The sequence below is a fragment of the Nicotiana attenuata genome, unplaced genomic scaffold (assembly GCF_001879085.1).
Source record: "Nicotiana attenuata strain UT unplaced genomic scaffold, NIATTr2, whole genome shotgun sequence".
Classification (NCBI taxonomy): domain Eukaryota; kingdom Viridiplantae; phylum Streptophyta; class Magnoliopsida; order Solanales; family Solanaceae; genus Nicotiana; species Nicotiana attenuata.
Window position 1 is genome coordinate 91672 of NW_017671554.1, and position 20549 is coordinate 112220.

The window sequence follows — 20549 nt, forward strand, 5'->3', positions numbered from 1 at the left end:
ACGAATGATGGTCAAATCTGGATTAATTTGCAAAGTTCAAGGGCAAATCTCATCCATTTCACATAGCTAAAGGGGAAATTTTACTATTTTTTATTGCGAAAGGTTCATGTATTGAAAACTTTTACTCTTAGTCAATAAAGACAATCAATGTCGCTTTTATAACAATAAGGGTAAATATGACCCCAACTATTAGCCAATAACAAGTTTGAAACATTTTGCAAAGTTTAGGGACACACAAAATCACCTCTCATTGAGACTGGTGACTATCTTCTTAGTAATTAATCATGCTTCAAAAGCATTGAATGTTCACATTAGTCAATCTTTGTGCTTATTCCAAATACTAAGAAAAAATAGAATCACAAATATTAACCTAAATAGAGAAGGGTGCTTGAAAATATTCCATTCCTCAGTAAAATCCAGAAATTTGGTAGAGTTTATTCTGTTTTAGGTCTTTTACAATAAATTTATTTCATTAAACTTAAAAGTGTTATTCCGCACAAATCGCTATAGTGGGGGAAAGCGGTTAAATAGCGTAGTCGTGCAACTTTAATCAAGTCCATAACGAAAACAGTCCAATAAAAACCATTTTCTCTTGAGCCCAACCATATACCATACCCAACTCAATCAGGCCCATTGCTTGCCCCCCACGCTACCGTCAACTAATTTTGACACAATCCTTTTCAAAAGCGGAATCCGAATCCTAAAACCCCAGTAATTCTTCCGTCTATATGCTACTGGCTTTCCCACTCTATTGGCGCCTCTTTACCCAATCCATCTGCCGCCGTCCTCCGCCGTGTAAACAGTTTCTCCTCCTCCGCAGTTTCTCATCAGAACCACCAATGGGGAAAGCTGCGAAAGGTCCCGAATCTAATTCCAGCGCCGTCTCCTACCCTAAAGACGAAAGTTATCTACAAAACGTTATTCCTAAACGTATCGCTCTCTTCCAGTCTATTCAGAATGAGCAACACCTTCAGCGCCTTTCGCTCTCCCCTGATCCTATCAAGTAAAACTCTAATTATTTACTACTCGATTTAAAGAAGAATGACATTGATACTATTTGCGTAGTCGCTTAATCTTTTTAATTGCGAATTTATCAGACATATTTTATTGTAATAGACTGTGATTTTGTAGTACCTTTTTATGTAGTTAAAGATGTAAGTTTAGTTTCAAATCATTAGGATATGATGTCCCGTTTCACACTGAAAATTAATTTGAACAAAAGAATGGCATTGCTGCTCTTTGCATAGCCGGTTAATGTTTATTTATTGCGAATTTATCAGACGTATTGTGGTTCTATAGTACCGTTCATTAGGATATGATGTTCCGTTTCACACTAAAAATTATTGCAAAAAAAAAAGAAAAGAAAAGAAATGAAAAAGAATGGTGTTGTTTCTATTTGTATGGTAACAATTTTATGTAGATCACAAAGTTCTATATTTTTTTTTTGGATTTTTTAATTTTTTTAATCATAAAAGATGTGATTTATAGTGTCATTTATTTGATTTATAGTATGTTTATGCAATTAAAGATGTTTTCTTAAGAAGTATTAGGAAACGATACTGATAACAATACAGGAAATAATGTTTCTATTCACCCGAAATTTAGTTGAGGAGTATGGTATTATTGTTATTTATGGAGTCACAAAATTTTTAGTAGAAATATAATTTTCTCCTATGTTTTTTGAAATATTTCTTAACTAAGCAGATTGTGATGTATCCTATTTTTATATGTAATTTTTAAGTTTCTCTCTCTCTATATATATATATGTTGGAATGATGTTTGATTTACACGACATTGATTTATTTGGTAATAAGTTTCTATTTAGTTAAACATTTGAATGTGGGGTATGATTGTGTTTAATTAGGATCGAGTTACCAAGTGGGACAATGAAGGAGGGGAAGAAATGGAATACCACACCATTGGATATAGCAAAGGAGATATCGAAGAGCTTGGCTTCAAACGCATTGATCGCGAAGGTGAACGGGGTGCTTTGGGATTTGTTGAGGCCATTGGAAGGTGATTGTAAGCTAGAGCTCTTCACTTTTGACAGTGATGAAGGCCGCGACACATTTTGGCACTCGAGTGCTCACATTCTTGGCGAGGTTTCAACCTTTTGTTTACCACATTTTGGTTGTGTCTTCATCAAGTTATGATCTTTAGAAATTTGTACTGCTGAAATACTTGCTTTGCTCATTCTTTCACTTTTGTTTATGTTCTTTTTGTGGTTTTGTTAGTCGTTGGAGAGGACATATGGATGCAAATTGTGTATTGGACCATGTACAACAAGAGGAGAGGTATAATATGTTTGCCTAATCTTTGAATATTTAAGTTATTCTTTTGAGAGTTCCGCTGTGATCTGGAATGCGAGAAAAACTATTTAGCGTTGGAATGAAATGAGCTTGAAAAGAACAGGATGGATATGGAGGATTTATAGTCGGCGACTTCGAGTCATACTTGATTAGTTAATCGATTAGTTCTTGGGTCTAAGTCGTGATATGGAATTTCTTATTCTCCTTACATGGCTTTTGGTTACTTGGCAAAGTTATGTCATTTCTTTCTTGGGAATAGATAAAAGTGAAAACGTCCAGCTAGCTGGCTAATGATATGATTAAGTAGTTTCCTAAAAGTAATTTAACTGAAGCTGGTATTTATTGCCCGACGACTGCTTCATTTGATAGCTATCCTTGTCAAACCAATGGGACAATTCTTCATCCTACCGTATCTTAAAGCTGTTTCTTTTACTGCAGCCACGAGCTCACAACGTGCCCTCCTCCTAGGCCATATAGCTGGCAGGGCCCTCTCTTTCATTATAGCTTATTCTTAGTCAGTTCATATTGCTTCCAACCTGTTCTGACATGTCTAAACTGCCACTGCAGGGTTTCTATTATGACGCCTTTTATGGTGAACTGGGATTAAATGAGGATCATTTTAAACGGATCGAGTCGGAGGCAGCAAAAGCTGTTTCGGTACTCTTTTGTCTCCCAGAACTGCCTTGATTAAAAGGGCAACTGCTTGTTGCCTCTTGTATTTTACATTTCTGCTGTTTTATTTTTTTGTCTCTTGGAATTTCTCTGTTCTGGTTGTTCGTAAAAGGGATTCTATGTTTTATGGTTGAGTATCATGTTTCTCTTTATTGCTACGTGATTTTTTACTTAGTAAAAAGTTTCACTTTTCTTGCTGTATGATTAGGAAGTTGATGAAAGGAAAATACACATTCGACAGATTTGAATGTTTTGTGCTCGTCTTTTTCTAGTAAATTCATGTAAGAATAGAGTGTGCTGAATTAGAAGGAACTCTTTAGTTAAGAAAATCAGTGGAGCCTTTCCGACCCAGTTGTAGTATATTCACCAGATCAAGGGTCTAGACCACTATCTATTAATGTGGTGGACACAACTATACACAGTCAAATACTTGTATTGCTCTTGAATATACTCCTATCTTAAATGAAAATCTTCTTTCTTCTATGATCCTTCATACACGCCTAATCAAGAATGCAACGATAAGGTTGTAGCAAGTTGTAGGATATAGCGATATAAGACTGATAGGGGTGTTTTAGATCTTTCTCATCACTTAGTGAGTACCTCAAGAGTTTTATCTTTTTTCTAATGGTTATAAGAAATTGCTAAGGCACCATTGGCTGTTGCAAATTTTTGTTTACTTCTCCTGCATTGTATTCAACATGCAACTAACTTCCCTTTATTTCTCAGGAGAAACAACCTTTTGAACGCATCGAAGTTTCACGGCAACAAGCTCTTGATATGTTCTCTGATAATAGGTTTAAGGTTGAATTCCTATGATCTGCAGTCTTGATCCTTCAATGCTTTTTCTGTGTGCAACATTTTCAGGAATCTTGCATCTTAATTTATTTTCCCCATCTTTCAATTAGGTGGAAATCATTAAGGATTTGCCTGAAGATAAGACAATCACAGTATACAGATGTGGTCCCTTGGTTGATCTATGCCGTGGTCCGCATATACCAAATACTTCTTTTGTTAAAGCATTAGCTTGTACAAAGGTGAGTTGATGCATATCCTCATAGAAGAAAGAGTCGGCCTATGTGTGTTGATTTGATCTTTTCTGATCAATCTTATGATTCTAGGCTTCATCAGCATATTGGAGGGGAGATAAGGACCGTGAAAGCTTGCAAAGAGTTTATGGAATATCTTATCCAGATAAAAAACAGTTGAAGGTGACTTTGAAAGCTGGTTACATCATTTAGGATTTGACTTTGATCTTTTGCCACTATGCCTTAGTGATAATAATCAGAACCAAAAAAAAAAAAGAATTGTTAAACTGCTTCATGAAACGAAGAGCTTATGAAACTGCAGACTATTTCCTGTACTACCACACCTGCCCTCCCTCTAAAAAAAGGAAAAGGAAAAGAAAATGGATAGAGAAAGACGGAGGAAATAATCCCTTATTTTACAGGTTTAGATCTCAAAGTTGTTTTTGAGTGGTAATCTTTGAGATATGCTTTGCTCAATTTTAGAGTACCCAATGTTGCAAATTGGAATCCATCAATATGCATCAGGTTGTAAATCGTAATTGGTTATGTTTACCTTTACTCTTTAGCCAGTTTTTTGGCCTTTTCTTGTTTGTGTTCCGGTGTATTTACATATCCTTTTTTAAGCATGGAGAACTTTTCTTTTTTGGATAGGTTTTTTAAGCTTGGAAAGCTGGCGCATTCAGCTTTTTCTGATTATATGAGATGAGAGAAATATGAGGATATATTGAGAAAGGAATTTAATAAAATCCTTTTTATTTCATCCGTATTTTTGGTGTAAAGAAATAACTCTTTTTTTCCATAGATAGCTGAGTAGGCTTGATAGGAGATATCGAGAGTAGACCACATATAATTATATGTTATTTGAGTTCTAGCCTGATGAATTAATGAACTAATATTTGGTCTATCAGTAAAAGCAGAAGATGTTGCTTTTAGTCCTGTCCTTAGGAAGGAGAAAAGGTCACAGAACTGCTTCTTTTGAGGAATATTTAATAAAAGAATGTCTATTTATAGGAATACCTAGCTATGATCGAGGAAGCAAAGAAATATGATCACAGAGAGCTGACTAAGAAGCAGGAGCTTTTCTTTTTTCATCCATTAAGGTATACCTTGAAATTATTTGTAGTTTTCACTATAGCTCAAATATTTCATAATACTTAATGAGATTTATGCATTTCAGCCCTGGAAGTTGTTTCTTTCTTCCACATGGTGCTCGAGTTTGCAACAAATTGTTGGAGTTCATAAAGAGCCAGTATTGGAAGAGAGGCTATGAGGAGGTAATTTTCTTGTGCTTAAGTATATTGGTCGCAAGAATTTTTTGAAATGCAGATTGGAACAATGGAAGTTTAGTTCGGACTGCATGGACTATTTGACTGGCTGGAGTTCTGTCGGGACATTTCTGTTTCTTGTTAAAACTGCATTTATTTCTTGATTTCATTTGAGGTGAATAGTTTACTCCTAATAATGGACTGAATTCCTTCTGCCCACTGGACAGTAGAGATCCTCATCTGGTGTCTTGAAATTCTTCATTAACAATCAATTCAATCCTTAGATTAGATCAAAGCAGCAAGGATACTGACATATGTGTAATGTCAGGTGCAAACTTTGGTGGAAATACACCATAATTTTAAAAGAATGAAGTGGGCAAGAGCCGAGTCAAACACTATTATAAGAAGTTTAATAGTATACAAGAATGAAAAAATAATAGAGAGGGAAAAGGCAAAAGCAGCCATTAGAACAAGGCAAGGAATGTGCAAAACAGTCATAGACTGAAAAAGGACACTAACTTTGAGAAACAACAGAACGACTTAGCGGTTTTTTTTTTGTATCCTATATCATATAGGCATAGTTGGTGTCTGGAATCAGGCACTCATTACTCAATCAAGGGACATTTTAATCAGAGGATACACATGTCCTAAAAATATAAGAATGCAGGCACTAAAATATGTGTCTGACATGCTCCTATATCCATGTAATTTTCAATTTTGGCATCCATGCATATGACGAGATATTATGTCTTCGCCCTTTTCTTTTTTCCTCTTGGCCTATGAGTTGCGTCTTCTTTTTCTCTTTTTTCCATTCCCCCTCTCCTCAATGTAGGAAGAGAGATAAAAGATTGAACTATTGGATTTGGACCTCAACTGATAAAGTTGTGTGCTGGTTTATTTATGAGTGCTTGTCTTCATACATGCTTATGCAGGTTTGGAGTCCAAATATGTACAACATGCAGTTGTGGGAAACTTCTGGGCATGCTGCAAATTACAAGGAAAACATGTTCGTTTTTGAGGTAAAATTTTCTGCACTTGTAGCTGCTTTCATATTGTGGTGCATTTGAATAAGTTTTTCATTTTTTTAACAGCCTAATTTCGGCAACATTGATACTTGAAGTAGGAATATTTTATGTCAGTAAGAGTAAGAGGAGTATGTCTCAAATTTATACAGAATGAGGTGAAATTTCTGAGTATCCAAAATGGAAAGAGTGTCATATAAACTGGAAATGAGGAAGTACTTTCTTTTGTTAGCCAGTGATTGTTATATTGCATTGCTCTTTTTGGAGTATCCTCTTGCTTAGTTCTATCATAATAGCTATTATATTGGTCCCTAATGATAGTTTAAGTTCTAAGATCATATTACATGCTTATAATATTTTGAAATCAGTTGCGTCGCCGAAAGGCTCAAAGGAGTGATTGAATTCAATAAACATCAGTAGAATAATAGTATAATCAATACTATAATAGTATAATCTAGTTTAAAAAATGATAATAGTATATATGTTTAGAAAAATGAATAATAAGATAATTAGTAACTTTTTAATTAGTTCCAGTGTTTTCGATATATTAAAATGTTTCATACAAAACTTTAGTGGTTCTATTGATTTGCTTACAAATTGCGAGTTGATAAGTGAGGAGACATGTATGTTTGCAAATATCTTATCTTGCTCACAAATTAGACATGAAGGTTATTTAGTTAGGACAGGAAATGCTGGATTATATAGTAGAAACATGAAATTCCTTCACTTATTTGAGATATTTAGTTCTCACAAATAATCTAGATTTGTATTGTTTTACTCTTTCTTTTGTTTTGCTTAAGTATCTCTGTTTATGTTAAACGTGAATAGGTTTTAGTATCTTGTTTTGTAAGTACTGCCTCTGGGTGAACATAGTTAGCTAGGAGCTATCTTTGTTGTGTAATGGTTCTTGCTTCTTCGGGCTGCAGATTGAAAAACAAGAATTTGGGCTGAAGCCAATGAATTGCCCAGGCCATTGTTTAATATTTGATCACAGAGTTCGTTCCTACAGGGGTGAGCTTTTCCAATAGTTACTTTTCTTCTCTTGCTTTATTTGCATGTTTTTTGGTTTTACCATTGGTCTGGCGTGCAGTTAATTTGGAACTAAGGCATGCCTGATCAGAAATTCTCATGATAACATAGAGATGCTTTGACCATAAAATGTTGGTGCTACTAGTAACTGCAGAGGTGCTATTTGGTTGTCTATGATGTCATGCTGAATCAGATTGTCAAATTACAAGGAATCTCAGTATTGTCCACCTTGTCAAGGGGTGAAATTTCATGAAATTTGTTGTCTAAAAGGGTGCCTGTTTATACCTGCAACATGCTCTCTGCAAATTTTTGCCTTTCATGAAAATCCGTTGTTTCTCATTATTAATACCAGCCTGTAGTTTCTGCATCATAATAATTTTATATATATATATATATATATATATATATATATATATATATATATATATGTATATATAGATGCACTAACTAGTAGCATTCTCATTCATGTTATTTTAACTGTAAGCAACACCTCAATGATTAACCAACAGTTCAATAATGCAGAGCTACCACTCCGTCTGGCTGACTTTGGAGTTCTACACAGGAATGAGGCCAGTGGTGCACTTACTGGCTTAACACGTGTCAGGAGATTTCAGCAGGTATTGTCACATTTTTTATTTCCTTTTGTCTTTAATAGATGATCATGTAAGCTTTTTCTTAAGGAGCAATAGTGGTTTGTTTCATACACTTAAGTTTTTGCCATGTGTCATCCTGAAGAACCTCTTCCTATAAAACCTTCATTACTGCCTCCTTTGTGCTTAGACAACCTCTTTTCTAACCCTATTACTTTGCAGGATGATGCTCACATCTTTTGCAGGGAGTCACAGGTGGGTTATGATTTATGACTGTGCTATGAACCTACATAATTGGAAAACTAGTATGACCTAAATTATTCACGTTGCAGATTAAGGATGAAGTCAAGGGTGTCTTAGATTTCATCAGTTATGTGTATAAGATATTTGGTTTCACTTTTGACCTGAAGTTATCAACGGTACGACTTTTTCTATTCCATTATTTTTCATATTGTTATAATTGATTTCGGCTAAATATCGGTCCTACATGCATTCGTTATTATAGTATTGATTACAGACAGTTGCCCCTGTTATGGAACATTTTTCGTTGTTCCATACATATTCTTGTCTGGAAAGTGAGCTGCAAGTGCAACTGTTTTTTCCATTGTTCTTATATTCAGATGTTTCTGTATATGGTCTAACATGCATTTTGTGAGTGCTTTCCACATTTCTGTTGTACATTTCTCCATGTATATCCCACTCGTATTTCTGACTTGCAGAGGCCTGAAAAGTATCTTGGAGACTTAGAAAGCTGGAACAAGGCTGAAGATGCTCTTGCGGAAGCATTGGACGAGTTCGGAAAGCCCTGGGAGGTTTGCTATCAAATTTTCTTGGATCTGAAAATTAAAAAAAATTGGACTTTAGACATCATTTATTACAATTCTACACCTTTTTTGGTGCTTCTTTTATCCCACTCTATTCCATTTTTATGTCACGTCACTCAATGATGACACCATTCTACTATAAAGTTGTTGTATGGAGCTTTCACTTCTTTTTTAGTAATTCTACTTGACTTATATTTACTTTTTTACTATTTAAACTAATATTTTAAATTCCTTGCGCAATCAAATGTTGTTGTATGACGGGAGGTGTAGCTCTTTTTGGGTTACACCAACAGGAAAATCGGGATTGTTGTTTTGGGATTTTTTTTTTGTGTGTGTGTGTGTGGTGGGGGGGGGGGGTTACCCTCTAGCAATTTTCTGTTTATGTATGGAAAACCGAGGTAGTCACCCCGTTGTGTCTTCTTTTCTTGGTTGTTCTTTTTCTTAATTGCTTTAATCTTGACTTTTACTTAAAGAGTTCTGTTCAATCAGAAAAACGAAGGAGATGGAGCGTTTTACGGTCCAAAAATTGATATAAGTGTTTCTGACGCAATGAGAAGAAAATTCCAGTGTGCAACATTGCAGGTTAGATTTGGTCTTACGAAATTGGTTCATTCCACAAACAATTCCCCTTTGAAATTTCATTTACCTTCAAACTTTTCGGAAAGGTCTATTGCACCACATTGGAAGTATTCATCTAAATGCTTTCTTTTTCAGCTTGATTTCCAACTTCCTCAACGATTCAACCTTGCATACTCAGCAGAAGATGAAAATAAGAGGGAGAGACCAGTTATGATACATAGAGCTATACTTGGGTCAGTTGAGCGTATGTTTGCTATTCTTTTGGAGCATTTCAAGGGGAAATGGCCTTTCTGGCTTAGTCCACGTCAAGCAATGGTCTGCCCTGTTTCCGACAAATCTCAGTCATATGCTCTGGAGGTTAGTTTCTGTTATGTACTTTCATTAAACGAATAGCATTTCATGAATTATTCTTTCCTGTGTAGTTCATCATTATGAAATTGCCTTAACCTTTTGCTTGTCTTTTATTCAGCTCCGAGAGCGAATACATGATGCTGGTTATTATGTTGATGTTGATACAAGTGACAGGACAATCCAGAAGAAGGTTTGTGTTTAATGTCGTTTATCAGATAGAATGCTCGTCTGTTTCGCGCTAGTGCAGGCTCACTGAGCAATTTTTATATGAAATTACTAATTTACAGTAAGTATTTAGGTCTAAGGACGAAGTAACAACAAATTTCCCTGTTTCTTGGTTAGAGTTTATTTTATAAAAAGGAAATAAAAAACTACTTCTATGTGGAAATCATCTATGCAGTGTCACATAAGTTAGGTCTGTTTGGAGACTCAGCTGGCATAAAAGACTCAGTTCCTTCCAACAATAACCATTATGTTTTTAAAGTCCTTGTGTTGATATATCAGCTAAAGTCAATAGTGGTCACCTCTTTTTTGACGGGATTGGTATTAAGGACTGGCAAGGACTGCCGTCCTGAATTTGTTAAGCTACATTTGGCTTCAGAAATGCTATTAGAGAAGTTTACTAGTGGATTAAAAAATAGAAAAAGAAGGATGTAACATACACCCACAGAATAATGGGAGATGTAAATTTTATATTGTATATCCATCCTGTACTCCGAAGCAAGCCATCGGAATGACATAGTGCTTTCAGCTTTGAAGCTAATATGCTATGAAGATTTGATGAAGTAACTTAAATATTCCTCACGCAATACAAGTTCAGTCTCAAATAAAACTTCTTGTTGGCCTGTTAAAAAGAAATGCTTGTTTATGGCTGTTAATGTATGTGCAGGTACGAGAGGCTCAAGTGGCACAATATAACTATATTCTGGTTGTTGGAGAGGCGGAAGCCAGTAGTCGGCAGGTATCTTTATTGTCCCCGACCTGCATCGTATATATCTTTTTGTGATTGCAATTGAACAAACTGAAAAAATAGTATCCAGATTACTTTGATCTGGCTCCATTATTTTAGTGACTTTCTAAGTTCAGACTGATAAGTTGGTTAAAAACCATCATTTTCCTTTAAATTTGAATAGTTGGAACATTCGGAACAGCAAGTCAGCATTCAAGTTTTCAGGGTACTAGATCTCGAATAGTTGGAACATCCAGATTTCTTTGAACATGATTTCATTTACTTTGCATTAAATAGTTGCAAGCTGCACAATAGCTCTTGCTATTGGGAATGATGTAGTTCATGGTTTATGCTTCTGTCAGTTCTTGGTTTCTTTCTGTAATCCTTCATGCATTCTCCTCCATAGGATTTTTTTATTTTCTAATTTTAAATCTAATAGTCAATATTCAACTGCTTATTCTTGCTGAAAAATCTGATCTCTGTATAAAAATGATATCAGGTGAGCGTTCGAGTGAGAGACAAGCCTGATCATCAAGTCATGACAGTTGATGACCTCCTCGCTCACTTCAAAGATTCGGTTGCATCATTTCAATAGGAGACACTGCTTCTTGTGCATTGTACTACTGAAGAAATGTAGCCCACAATCAATTTTCAGTTTTCCTACATGTAGGAGATGTAATGCATGCCAATACACTCAGTCTATTTGTTTTTCAGTAATTGAAAGCTATTCTATTACAACAATCTGATATAAACTCAGTTGGAAATTTTGTATTATACTTGTATTTTCTTACAAGCAGGTTGGTAATTTGTTTCTTACTAGCTGTTTAATCTTTTTCTTTCTTCTGATGTCTTTAAGTGGAATCGAATTGTGATTGACAGTAGTTAGCCCATATTGGTTTGTGAGTAGTTGTTTTTCCCAAATAGGTTAGGTTATTCCACTACGTGAACAGCAAATCAGCATTTACGTTTTCATGGTACTGGATGCCGTGTCTGTCTTAGTTTACAACTGTGCTACTTTTTGACAAATACTATTGCTTTTATACTGGATGGAATTTCAGTCTTGCCAGAAATTCTTTATGTTAACAGTATATTATAGCATCTCTCCTGTTCAAACAAGTACTTAGTTTCAATTTTAGAACTTCCTGATAAAAATCATATATTGTTCGTTCCATTAACTAAACAAGAAGATGAGGGATAATATTTTGGTTTTCGCTATCAGTTATGGAAATCTTAAACTTGCTAATTCTTGAGTATTCAAATATCTGTCATGGACGAGATGGTGAATTGCTTCCCCTGACACCAAGAGATCAAGTATCCGAAAACACATTTTTGTGATGAAGCATGTTCGCTGTTTTGTTAAATGAGCAAGTCATTTTGAGAAGAAGGTTCAAAGATTAATTGGTAAAGGATATGTTCCAGGGCGTTACTCTCTTGAACCAAGAAGGTATTTTGTCACAAATGTTTACAGATTTTGGAGGAAGCTCAATGAATCTTTATAACGTATTTTTGTGGCCAGAAAGCGTCATATTTTCATGCTGCAAGACATTTTACATTTATTGCTACGTCATATCATATGGAAGCTCTTTTGCCATTGCAATGCAATCACCTCCTTCAAAAGGTTCAATTCCTAATGAATCTTTTCGAATGGTCCCCTTGTACGGTTTATGCTCTTTTACCTACTCACGTATATACTGACATTTTCCTTTTTCTTTTAAAGAACGAAATTTTCGATCTTTTTCCCTCCCTTTGGTGATAAATACTTTTGAAAGTGCCAATGTCAATTCTTGACAAGGGATTTTACTTGTGATTGGAAATATATCACTGTTCGATTCTGGTAAAGGTTGATGCTATAAGCATGAGATATCAAAAGACGGGAAAAGTTGTTAGTAGACACAAAGGAAAAGTACCAAGGGAATATTTCCAAAATTCACCACAACACTGAGTGAAACAAAAAAGATAGAGACTACATTTACTTTGTTAGCTGTGGAGAAAGATCCATTCTTCCTAATAATACAATCTAAACATTACATTCCAAACAATACACTTAATTAATTACCATAATGACTTATAATTAATATCCATTATTTGGCATGCTGCTACTTACATTCAAATCAGGATGATAACCAAAATGCTGCTGATGATTATAATGGTGATGGTGATGACTGTAAGATGACATTGAACTACTACTCTCTCCACCATGATGATCTAATTTCTCATTATTATTATTGTTATTCCTACTTTTTTCTTCATCATTATTGTCTTCCTCTTCATCATACTCTTCTTTAGCCACTTTCTCCAACCCCAACATTTCAACACTAGGCCTATATTGGGGTTGGTACTCACAATAGGTAGGTATTGAACCGGTCATTCCAGCAGCGTCTGCTGGAACGACGGATGGCAGCTTGGAAAGTAGTGCTTCCAAGCTGCTCATTGAAGGCGTGATCTTCATGTGTTGTTGATGATTGAGATGTTCGTAGAATTCAGCTGGTGCCGGAGTTGCTGCTACTGCTAAATTGGCTTGTAAGTGCCACGCGTCGGGTGGCGCGCCGTAACCGTCCATCTTGAAAGGATATGCTGAGGAAGATGGATGTGGCAGTAGAACTCCTGGAATGCTTTCTATGTAACTAAACTTCTTTCTTAGTAGCACCACATAGCTCAGGTCTTCTATGACCTATATAATTAGTCGGCCCAGTAAATTTCAAGAATATACGACTACAAAAAAGAAACAACCTATGTAGTCCATCTATACATATATGTTTCAAGTCTTTTAGCAGACGTGTTTATGTTATATGCCGACATTATAAGTAATTTTTACACTAGCAGTGCGATTTAAATGGTTATAAAAGGTTATTAGTATAGTTTTCAAGTACCATATCAGGCTTATATGTAAAGTTATCTATTATTATAAGTCGACATAATCTGATAATGCTAAAACTCTTTACATATCATTGCACATACCATAAACTTTTATATAGTTGATATAGTGTTGGTTTTAAGGGTTTTTGAGTGGGGTGGGTGAGTAGGGTAGAGGGATAAAAAGATTATACCTTATGAACAGCTCCTAACTGAATGACACCTTCTCTAACAGCAATCAAGGCTATAGTCTGAAAACAACAAAGGATAAAACAAACATTACATTTGATCCAACAAACCTAAGTGAAATATAATTTTATGGAATGTGGTCAAGATTTTTCTTACCTTTATACCAGAACGAAACTGAGCTTCCCAAGTTCTTGGGTGCTGTTGGAAAAAAAGAAAATATGTTAACAAAACAAAAAGTATTGAAAATTAATAAAATATATAAATAGTTAAGCTTAGAATATGTGCTTACAGAATCAGCAGAGTTGTGCCATGCAGACAAGAAATTGATTTCTTGTTCATTAGGTTCTTTATAGATCCATTTATGACTGTGATCTGCTGCTACTTTTCCAATTATACTGCAAAAATTAAAAAATAAAAATCTTGGAATAATTGAAAGGTACTAAACAAGTGGAAGGAAATAAAATTCTGCATATTTTTCTTTGTTATATATATATACCCTTCACCATAGTTGTAGATTTCATGGGACATCTTGAAAAAAAGGTCAGGTTGTAATCCTTGATATTCTCCATAATTATTAGTAGAAGATCCTTCACATTCATTCATCTCTGCTGTTGATGCTGCAAAATTGCAAAAACCATCTTCCCATACCAATATCCTATCATTTTATTATACCAAATTAAAAAATAAGCTAATTCCCATCTAGAAAAAGAAGAAGAAGAATTGATATATTATATATATATGAGCAAAACATTTACCAGTTTCTTCTATTCCCTCTTGACCTATCATATGCTCCTCCTTGACTATCCCACCTAATTCAAAAGGAAAAAAAAAAGAGAGAATACAATTAGCATTATGTGACTTGTTTTATGAAAATGAATAAATTAAACCAGTCGATTTCAAATATCGGATGACAGCTCGATGCACATGGCATTCGTATTCACGCCGATTACGAGGAAGGGCTGCACCTCAAGGGGTATGATGTAGACAGCCTAACCTAAAGTTTGGAATATCATATGGTTAAACAAAAAAGCTATAACTGAATGAAAAGCATACTTGGGAGGAGGATAGTTTCTGGGCAAGATTCTCCAAAAGACAGCATAAACCCATTGAGAGTTTTCATGAATACATAAACTCCTTAGAGAGTGTTGAAGAAGATGAGTAACTGCTAAAGAGCTAAGTTGTTCTTCCATTTAATTTGGAATTAACTTCTTTCCTTTGGACTTGAAAGAAAATAATTTTTTTTGTTAAGAGAAGCAAAGACATAACATCCTTTACTTTATATAAGGACACCACCAAAGAAATATATAGTAGTATCACATTTATACCTCTTCCCTTCTTTCTCTCTCTTATATAATGAGAGAAAAAGAAGGTGTTTTCAAGATTTTACCAATATAGACTGCACAAGGCCCCACGCTTTTGCCTGCCCGGTTTCCAATAATCTCTTTTTCAAACCCCTCCATTCAATATATATATATATATACACCCTCCGTTCACTTTTTCTTGGCACGTTTTCACTTTTTACGCCCCTTAAGAAATAATAAATGAAGTGCATAATTACCATATTAATTGATGCATATTTTATTGGATTTGAGAAAATGATTTGAAATGAGTAATAAATACTGTGGGTATAACTGGAAATTTTTTTTGTCTTCTCTTGATATGCGTAAAGTGACAAGTAAAAATAAAAATTTGTTTTTAGTATACCTGCCAAGTAAAAGTGAACGGAGGGAGTATATATTTATGCTATAAAAAAATTTATACCATCAATGGCAGCCCGATGCACAAAGCATTCCGCGTTCGCACAAGATTGAAGAATTGATAGCACTCTAGGGGATGTGATGTAGACAGTCTACCCTAATGCAAGCATTAGTGATTTCTTATACGACTCGAACTCGTGACCTATAGGTCATACGAAGACAACTCTATCGTCAATAAATTTTAATATGGTGTAGTATATAGCTTTATTTTCAGGTTGTTGATTATAGTTCTTACGATAATTACTTGTAGTTATCTTTTAAATGACTGGTTTACACAAAAGAAAAGAAAACCCCAATTATGAGTTTATTGGGAGGGCCAAACATTATGAGTTTTATAAATCTTTCTGAATTTTCTTCCTTATGCCAATTTCAATATTTTGAGAGTTGAGACCCCATTTGCTATATGCGGGAGTCTCTTTAAAATAGTTCTAGTGCTAGTCTTTTTTCTCAACTATTATGGCATATATTTGGGTCCTCCTATTTATTTTCTACTTAGATTCCAATTTCATTTATTTATTGTATATTAACCAATGTGGAAAAGAAACTACACTTTTATTGGGTTTTCTGCATTTTATCGTTTAACTATTTTCTGCAATTTTTCTTATACCTTGGGACCTACTAAGGCTGTTCACCAGGTTTTTTGAATACTACAATATTATTTCTAACATTAGTAATATTCAATGGACCTATCCTATCTATAGTCGAGTTTCCTTCTATTTTTTTAAAACGTATTTGGAGGCAATTTACATATCAACGGTGGATATCTAGTTTCAACAACGGTGGATATCAACGGTGAACTCATAATTCGTTTTAGTTGTTAGGTTCATAATTAAATATTTATAAATACAATGTCCAACAAAAACTACTAAGTGCGTCAGAATCTATACGTAATATTCTAACTCCGCCCTTGTATATGTAGTTACAGTTACAGAAAATTCACGCCTTAAATGATAATAGGTGTATTGATACTCTCTATCTAATGATTTAAAATCTTGAATTTAATTACCTCCACTAAAAGAAATGGCCTCAATCATCCTACAAAAATTGGTCAACATAACATGAATTAATGTTAAGGTTGTCATAAAAATTAGGCCGTTCAAGTCACCAATCATATTGCCAAAAATATTAAACATGACGGACTTTGAATGTTGCACAATTGTGAAAGTAATACCTGTCAAAATTAAGAACCAAATAAAATAGCAACACTTGTTTATAACCCACCTCAAAAATTGAACACGCCAAATTAAAGAATTATGCTCTCTATCATAATAAAACTGTTTCAGTTCATGACAACGTAAAGAATTTTTACACTGTCGATGAATTATATTTTAACGCGGTATAGCAGGTTGTCCGCCTCATTTTTTAGGACACTAATGTCGTACGTACCGTAGTTAAAATATATTACAAATCATTGTTTGTGAGATAATTTTGGAAGAAATACATGTGAAAAAGTATAAACAAACCTAACACAAGATGAAGCTCGTGCATATGCCCAAGAAAGTCAATCTCCAAAACAAGGAAGTCGAAGTGAACAGCCTAATATAACAACTTACTTAAGGTCCATAATCAAGGTAAAAAAAGAGGTAATTTGCTGTACAATTCCAGTTATACTTAGTACCAAAAATTGATAGAAATTAAAAAGTTCAATAGCCTCATGATATATATGTGTCATGGATGCGTCTGTTTTCTTTGACCAATTCAATCTTCTTTTCTTTTTCAGACTGTTCATTACAATTAATAGCCGCATTGGTACTCATAGTGTACATCCAAAATTATGTTTTTGTTTTTCTGTATTTGTACGTTGTGGTCCAAACACACAAGGAGCAACAGATTCTATATATAAATATGTAGAAATCTTATTTCATAAATACACAAAATGCATGTTTCAATACACTACTGCCCTCACATGATGCTAGACTTTTTTTTTGCAAGATACTTATCATAATTTTAATCAGTCAAAACTAGGATTTTGGTCTTAAAATTTTAAAGTTGCTACTCTATCCGGTACCAAATTAGTACTAATAATTTTGGCAGACTGAATTATCTTAAAATATTTGAGGATTTGGAAAAACATGAAGTCATTTATATCTTTTTTCCCCTACAAATTAAATATACGTACCTTTTTTTTTTCTTTTCCTATAATGAATTATTAATTAAGGGAGACGTTTAAGGAGTGATAAATTAAATAATACTACTACTTAGACAAATACTCAAATAATTAAGCTATTAAATAGTACTACCTTTTGTGCTATAGAAAACAGATCATGTACGACTATTTAGGGTTTAACTAGCACGTCTTGGCTGAGATAATGTAGAGTGGAATTTGAACCCTTACACTTTTTCGATCCAACACTCTGCGCAAAAGGTGAAGAATTAATTCAAATAGTCGCCTATACAGCTGCTTAAACAAGAGAGTCAATGAATATATATATAAAATCGTGTATAGTATACGTATATCTACTAGAAAATATAAATAATAGATCGCTTAGTTAAATATAGGAAACCATAAAGATGTTACTGCTTAGGGAATGAATACCTAAGAGAATTCATTGGGGAAACGTAAATAGGATAACTGATTATCGTACACGCAAATAATGAAAACTCAAACGGTTTTGCAGTTAGTGATGAATATATAGAAGCATTGATTACATATAATTGTAAGACAGAACAGTGTCTAGTCTTCTCAGTTTTGTACTCCTTATATTACAGTTTACACATCGCTCTCAAACAACATTCATAGTGTACGTATATATATGTGTGACAAAAATTTTATGGACTAGACGAAATTATCGAAACTGTACTTTCTTTCTCTCTTTTTTTCTCTCTTAAAGATAATTTTTAAACTAACTCGATTGCCAATGTGCAGAGAGCACACTGATAAAGATTAGGAATGTGACTATATATAAGGGCAGCCCGATGCATAAGGTATTCCGTATTCACGTAGGGTTCGGGGAAAGAGTGTGATGTAGATAACGTACCCTAATGCAAGCATTAGTGGTTGCTTCTACGGCTCGAATCCATGACCTATAGGTCACGCGGAGACAACTTTACCGTTGCTCTAAGACTCCTCTTCAATCAGTGGCGGAGCCACCTTATAGGAAGGGGTGTCAAATGACACCCCTTCGCGGAAAAAAATATTGTGTAGGTAGGTTAAAAAATAAATAAATTATATGCATATATACTATGTATTGGCTCCCGTTAATTTTCTGGTATGTTTATTTTCATATATTTTGACACCCCTTAATAAAAATTCTGGCTCCGCCACTGCCTTCAATGTTGTAAATTGACTATTAGCATAAAAATATTCAAACTATGTATGATGAAACTTCTGAACACAAGATATTAATTTGGTTAAGTTTAAGCTGTGAGCACTGTAAAACACAGGTCCTCACCTCACTCAAGCTCGAGGTGAGCTATAATGGAGATCGGAGAGACATCGTTTGCATAACGAAGAGAGAAAAAAGAATCTAGAATGGGCCAACCGACCTTTCTTACATCTGTAGCATCAATATATACAAAATATCCTAACTAAAATGAATAACAAGAATAGCCTCCTAACAAATTAACTAACTAGCCACTTTACAAGTATATAGTCACTTTTACATAATTAGCCATCTCAACACCCCCCCCTCAAGTTGGTGGTATAGCAAACACTGCTAACTTGTACAAAGTTGCTGAATGTTTGACTCCTATTAATGCTTTAGTTAAAACATCTACAAGTTGGTTCGTAGTTCCCACATGTTGTAATGAAATCAGCCCTTCCTGTAGCTTGTTTCTGACAAAGTGACAGTCCATCTCTATGTGATTGGTTTTTTCATGGAACACCGATTTCTTGCTATGTGCATGGCAGATTGGCTATCACAAAATACTGTAGTGGGCTTAGGGAAAGGAACTATGAGCTCCTCAAACAGCCTACTAAGCCACACCAATTCCCCCACTACCTTTCTTAGAGCTCTATACTCAGCTTCTGCAGAGGATAATGAAATGGTGTCTTGCTTCTTTGATTTCCAGCTAACAGGGTTGCTCCATAAAAGTACAAGATACCCACTCATAGATTTCCGGGAATCTGGGCATGCTACCTAGTCAGAGTCACAGTAGGCCTTGATAGTATGATCTGCATCCTAGCAGGAAAATCCCTAGAGTTGGGTCCCCCTTCAAATATCTAAGAAGATGAAAAACTGCTTTCAAGTGAGGCTGTCTGGGGTCATCCATGAGCTGGCTCAGATTTTGTACACTGTAGGCTATATCCAATCTAGTGTTTGTGAGGAAGTTAAGCTTTCCTACTAGTTTCCTATAGTAGGTAGGATCAGTCAGAACCTCTCCTTCTTTTGCCTTGAGTTTGACTATTGGATCTAGTGGTGAAGTAAAGCTGTTGTGATCCATGCACTGATATTCTTTGAGCAAGTCAAGAGTGAACTTCCTCTGAGATATTATCACACCATCAGCTTTGTAAAGAACTTCTAGTCCCAAACAATAGTATAGCCTGCCCAAATCTTTTATCTTGAAGCTGTCATTTAGAAAAACTTTCAATTCTTCAATCTCCGTTGTGTTAGTGCCTGTCACCACAATGTCATCTACATACACTGCTATATAGATAGTTGAGTTTTCTATTTTCTTGTAAAACAAGGAGTAGTCATACATAGAGTGTTCATAGCCCCTTGAACATAAGGCTTCAGTGAGCTTGGCATACCATTGCCTATTGGCTTGTTTCAGCCCATAAAGTGACTTGTTGAGCTTGCAAACCAACTCTGGATTATGTATAGCCAGGCCCTAAGGAACCTCCATGTAGACTTCTTTATTTAGGTCACAATGTATGAAGGCATTATTCACATCCAATTGGGACATGTGCCACCCTTTCTTCACAGCAACAACTATCAGAGACCTCACAGTAGTCATCTTGACTACATGGGAGAATGTCTCTGTATAGTCAATGCCTGCTTCTTGGGTATAGCCTTTCACAGCTAGCCTAGCTTTGAGTCTTTCTACACTCCCATCTGCTTTGTGTTTTATCTTATAAACCTATTTACATCCTATTATATTCTTCCTAGCAGGCAGGGGAACTAGGTCCCAAGTATGGTTGGCACGTAATGCTTCAAATTCTTGGTTCATAGCTGTTTGCCAGGTAGGATTCATAG

General features: G+C 35.0%; 2 protein-coding genes across 2 annotated transcripts; one reads left to right on the plus strand and one right to left on the minus strand.

Annotated features, from left to right (window-relative positions):
* The first annotated feature begins 630 nt into the window (after positions 1 to 630).
* LOC109208956 (threonine--tRNA ligase, mitochondrial 1) lies at positions 631 to 11434 on the plus strand. The gene is made up of 20 exons (XM_019372112.1): positions 631 to 1003; positions 1865 to 2102; positions 2235 to 2294; positions 2877 to 2966; positions 3708 to 3782; positions 3887 to 4015; positions 4100 to 4189; positions 5018 to 5106; positions 5184 to 5280; positions 6204 to 6290; positions 7220 to 7304; positions 7845 to 7939; positions 8135 to 8167; positions 8245 to 8331; positions 8632 to 8724; positions 9226 to 9318; positions 9451 to 9672; positions 9785 to 9856; positions 10556 to 10627; positions 11115 to 11434. Exons 1-20 carry the CDS (start codon positions 729 to 731, stop codon positions 11208 to 11210), a joined length of 2178 nt encoding a protein of 725 aa, XP_019227657.1. The 5' UTR covers positions 631 to 728; the 3' UTR covers positions 11211 to 11434.
* Positions 11435 to 12554: 1120 nt separating this feature from the next.
* On the minus strand, positions 12555 to 14978 carry LOC109208957 (transcription factor LHW-like). Its single transcript, XM_019372113.1, has 7 exons — positions 14711 to 14978; positions 14413 to 14466; positions 14154 to 14312; positions 13947 to 14052; positions 13814 to 13855; positions 13663 to 13719; positions 12555 to 13286 (listed from the first exon to the last, which is right to left on the minus strand). The coding sequence occupies exons 1-7, from the start codon at positions 14845 to 14847 to the stop codon at positions 12687 to 12689; spliced, it is 1155 nt and encodes a 384-aa protein (XP_019227658.1). The 5' UTR covers positions 14848 to 14978; the 3' UTR covers positions 12555 to 12686.
* Between the last annotated feature and the right edge of the window lie 5571 nt (positions 14979 to 20549).

Coding starts and splice junctions, on each gene's coding strand:
- LOC109208956 (XM_019372112.1), top strand. CDS start 729: ATGCTACTGGCTTTCCCACTCTATTGGCGCCTCTTTACCCAATCCATC. Junction 5,107..5,183: donor TTCTTTTTTCATCCATTAAG/GTATACCTTGAA, acceptor TATGCATTTCAG/CCCTGGAAGTTGTTTCTTTC. Junction 6,291..7,219: donor AAAACATGTTCGTTTTTGAG/GTAAAATTTTCT, acceptor TTCGGGCTGCAG/ATTGAAAAACAAGAATTTGG.
- LOC109208957 (XM_019372113.1), bottom strand. CDS start 14,847: ATGGAAGAACAACTTAGCTCTTTAGCAGTTACTCATCTTCTTCAACAC. Junction 13,720..13,813: donor AGTTTCGTTCTGGTATAAAG/GTAAGAAAAATC, acceptor TGTTGTTTTCAG/ACTATAGCCTTGATTGCTGT. Junction 13,287..13,662: donor AGTTAGGAGCTGTTCATAAG/GTATAATCTTTT, acceptor CTAATTATATAG/GTCATAGAAGACCTGAGCTA.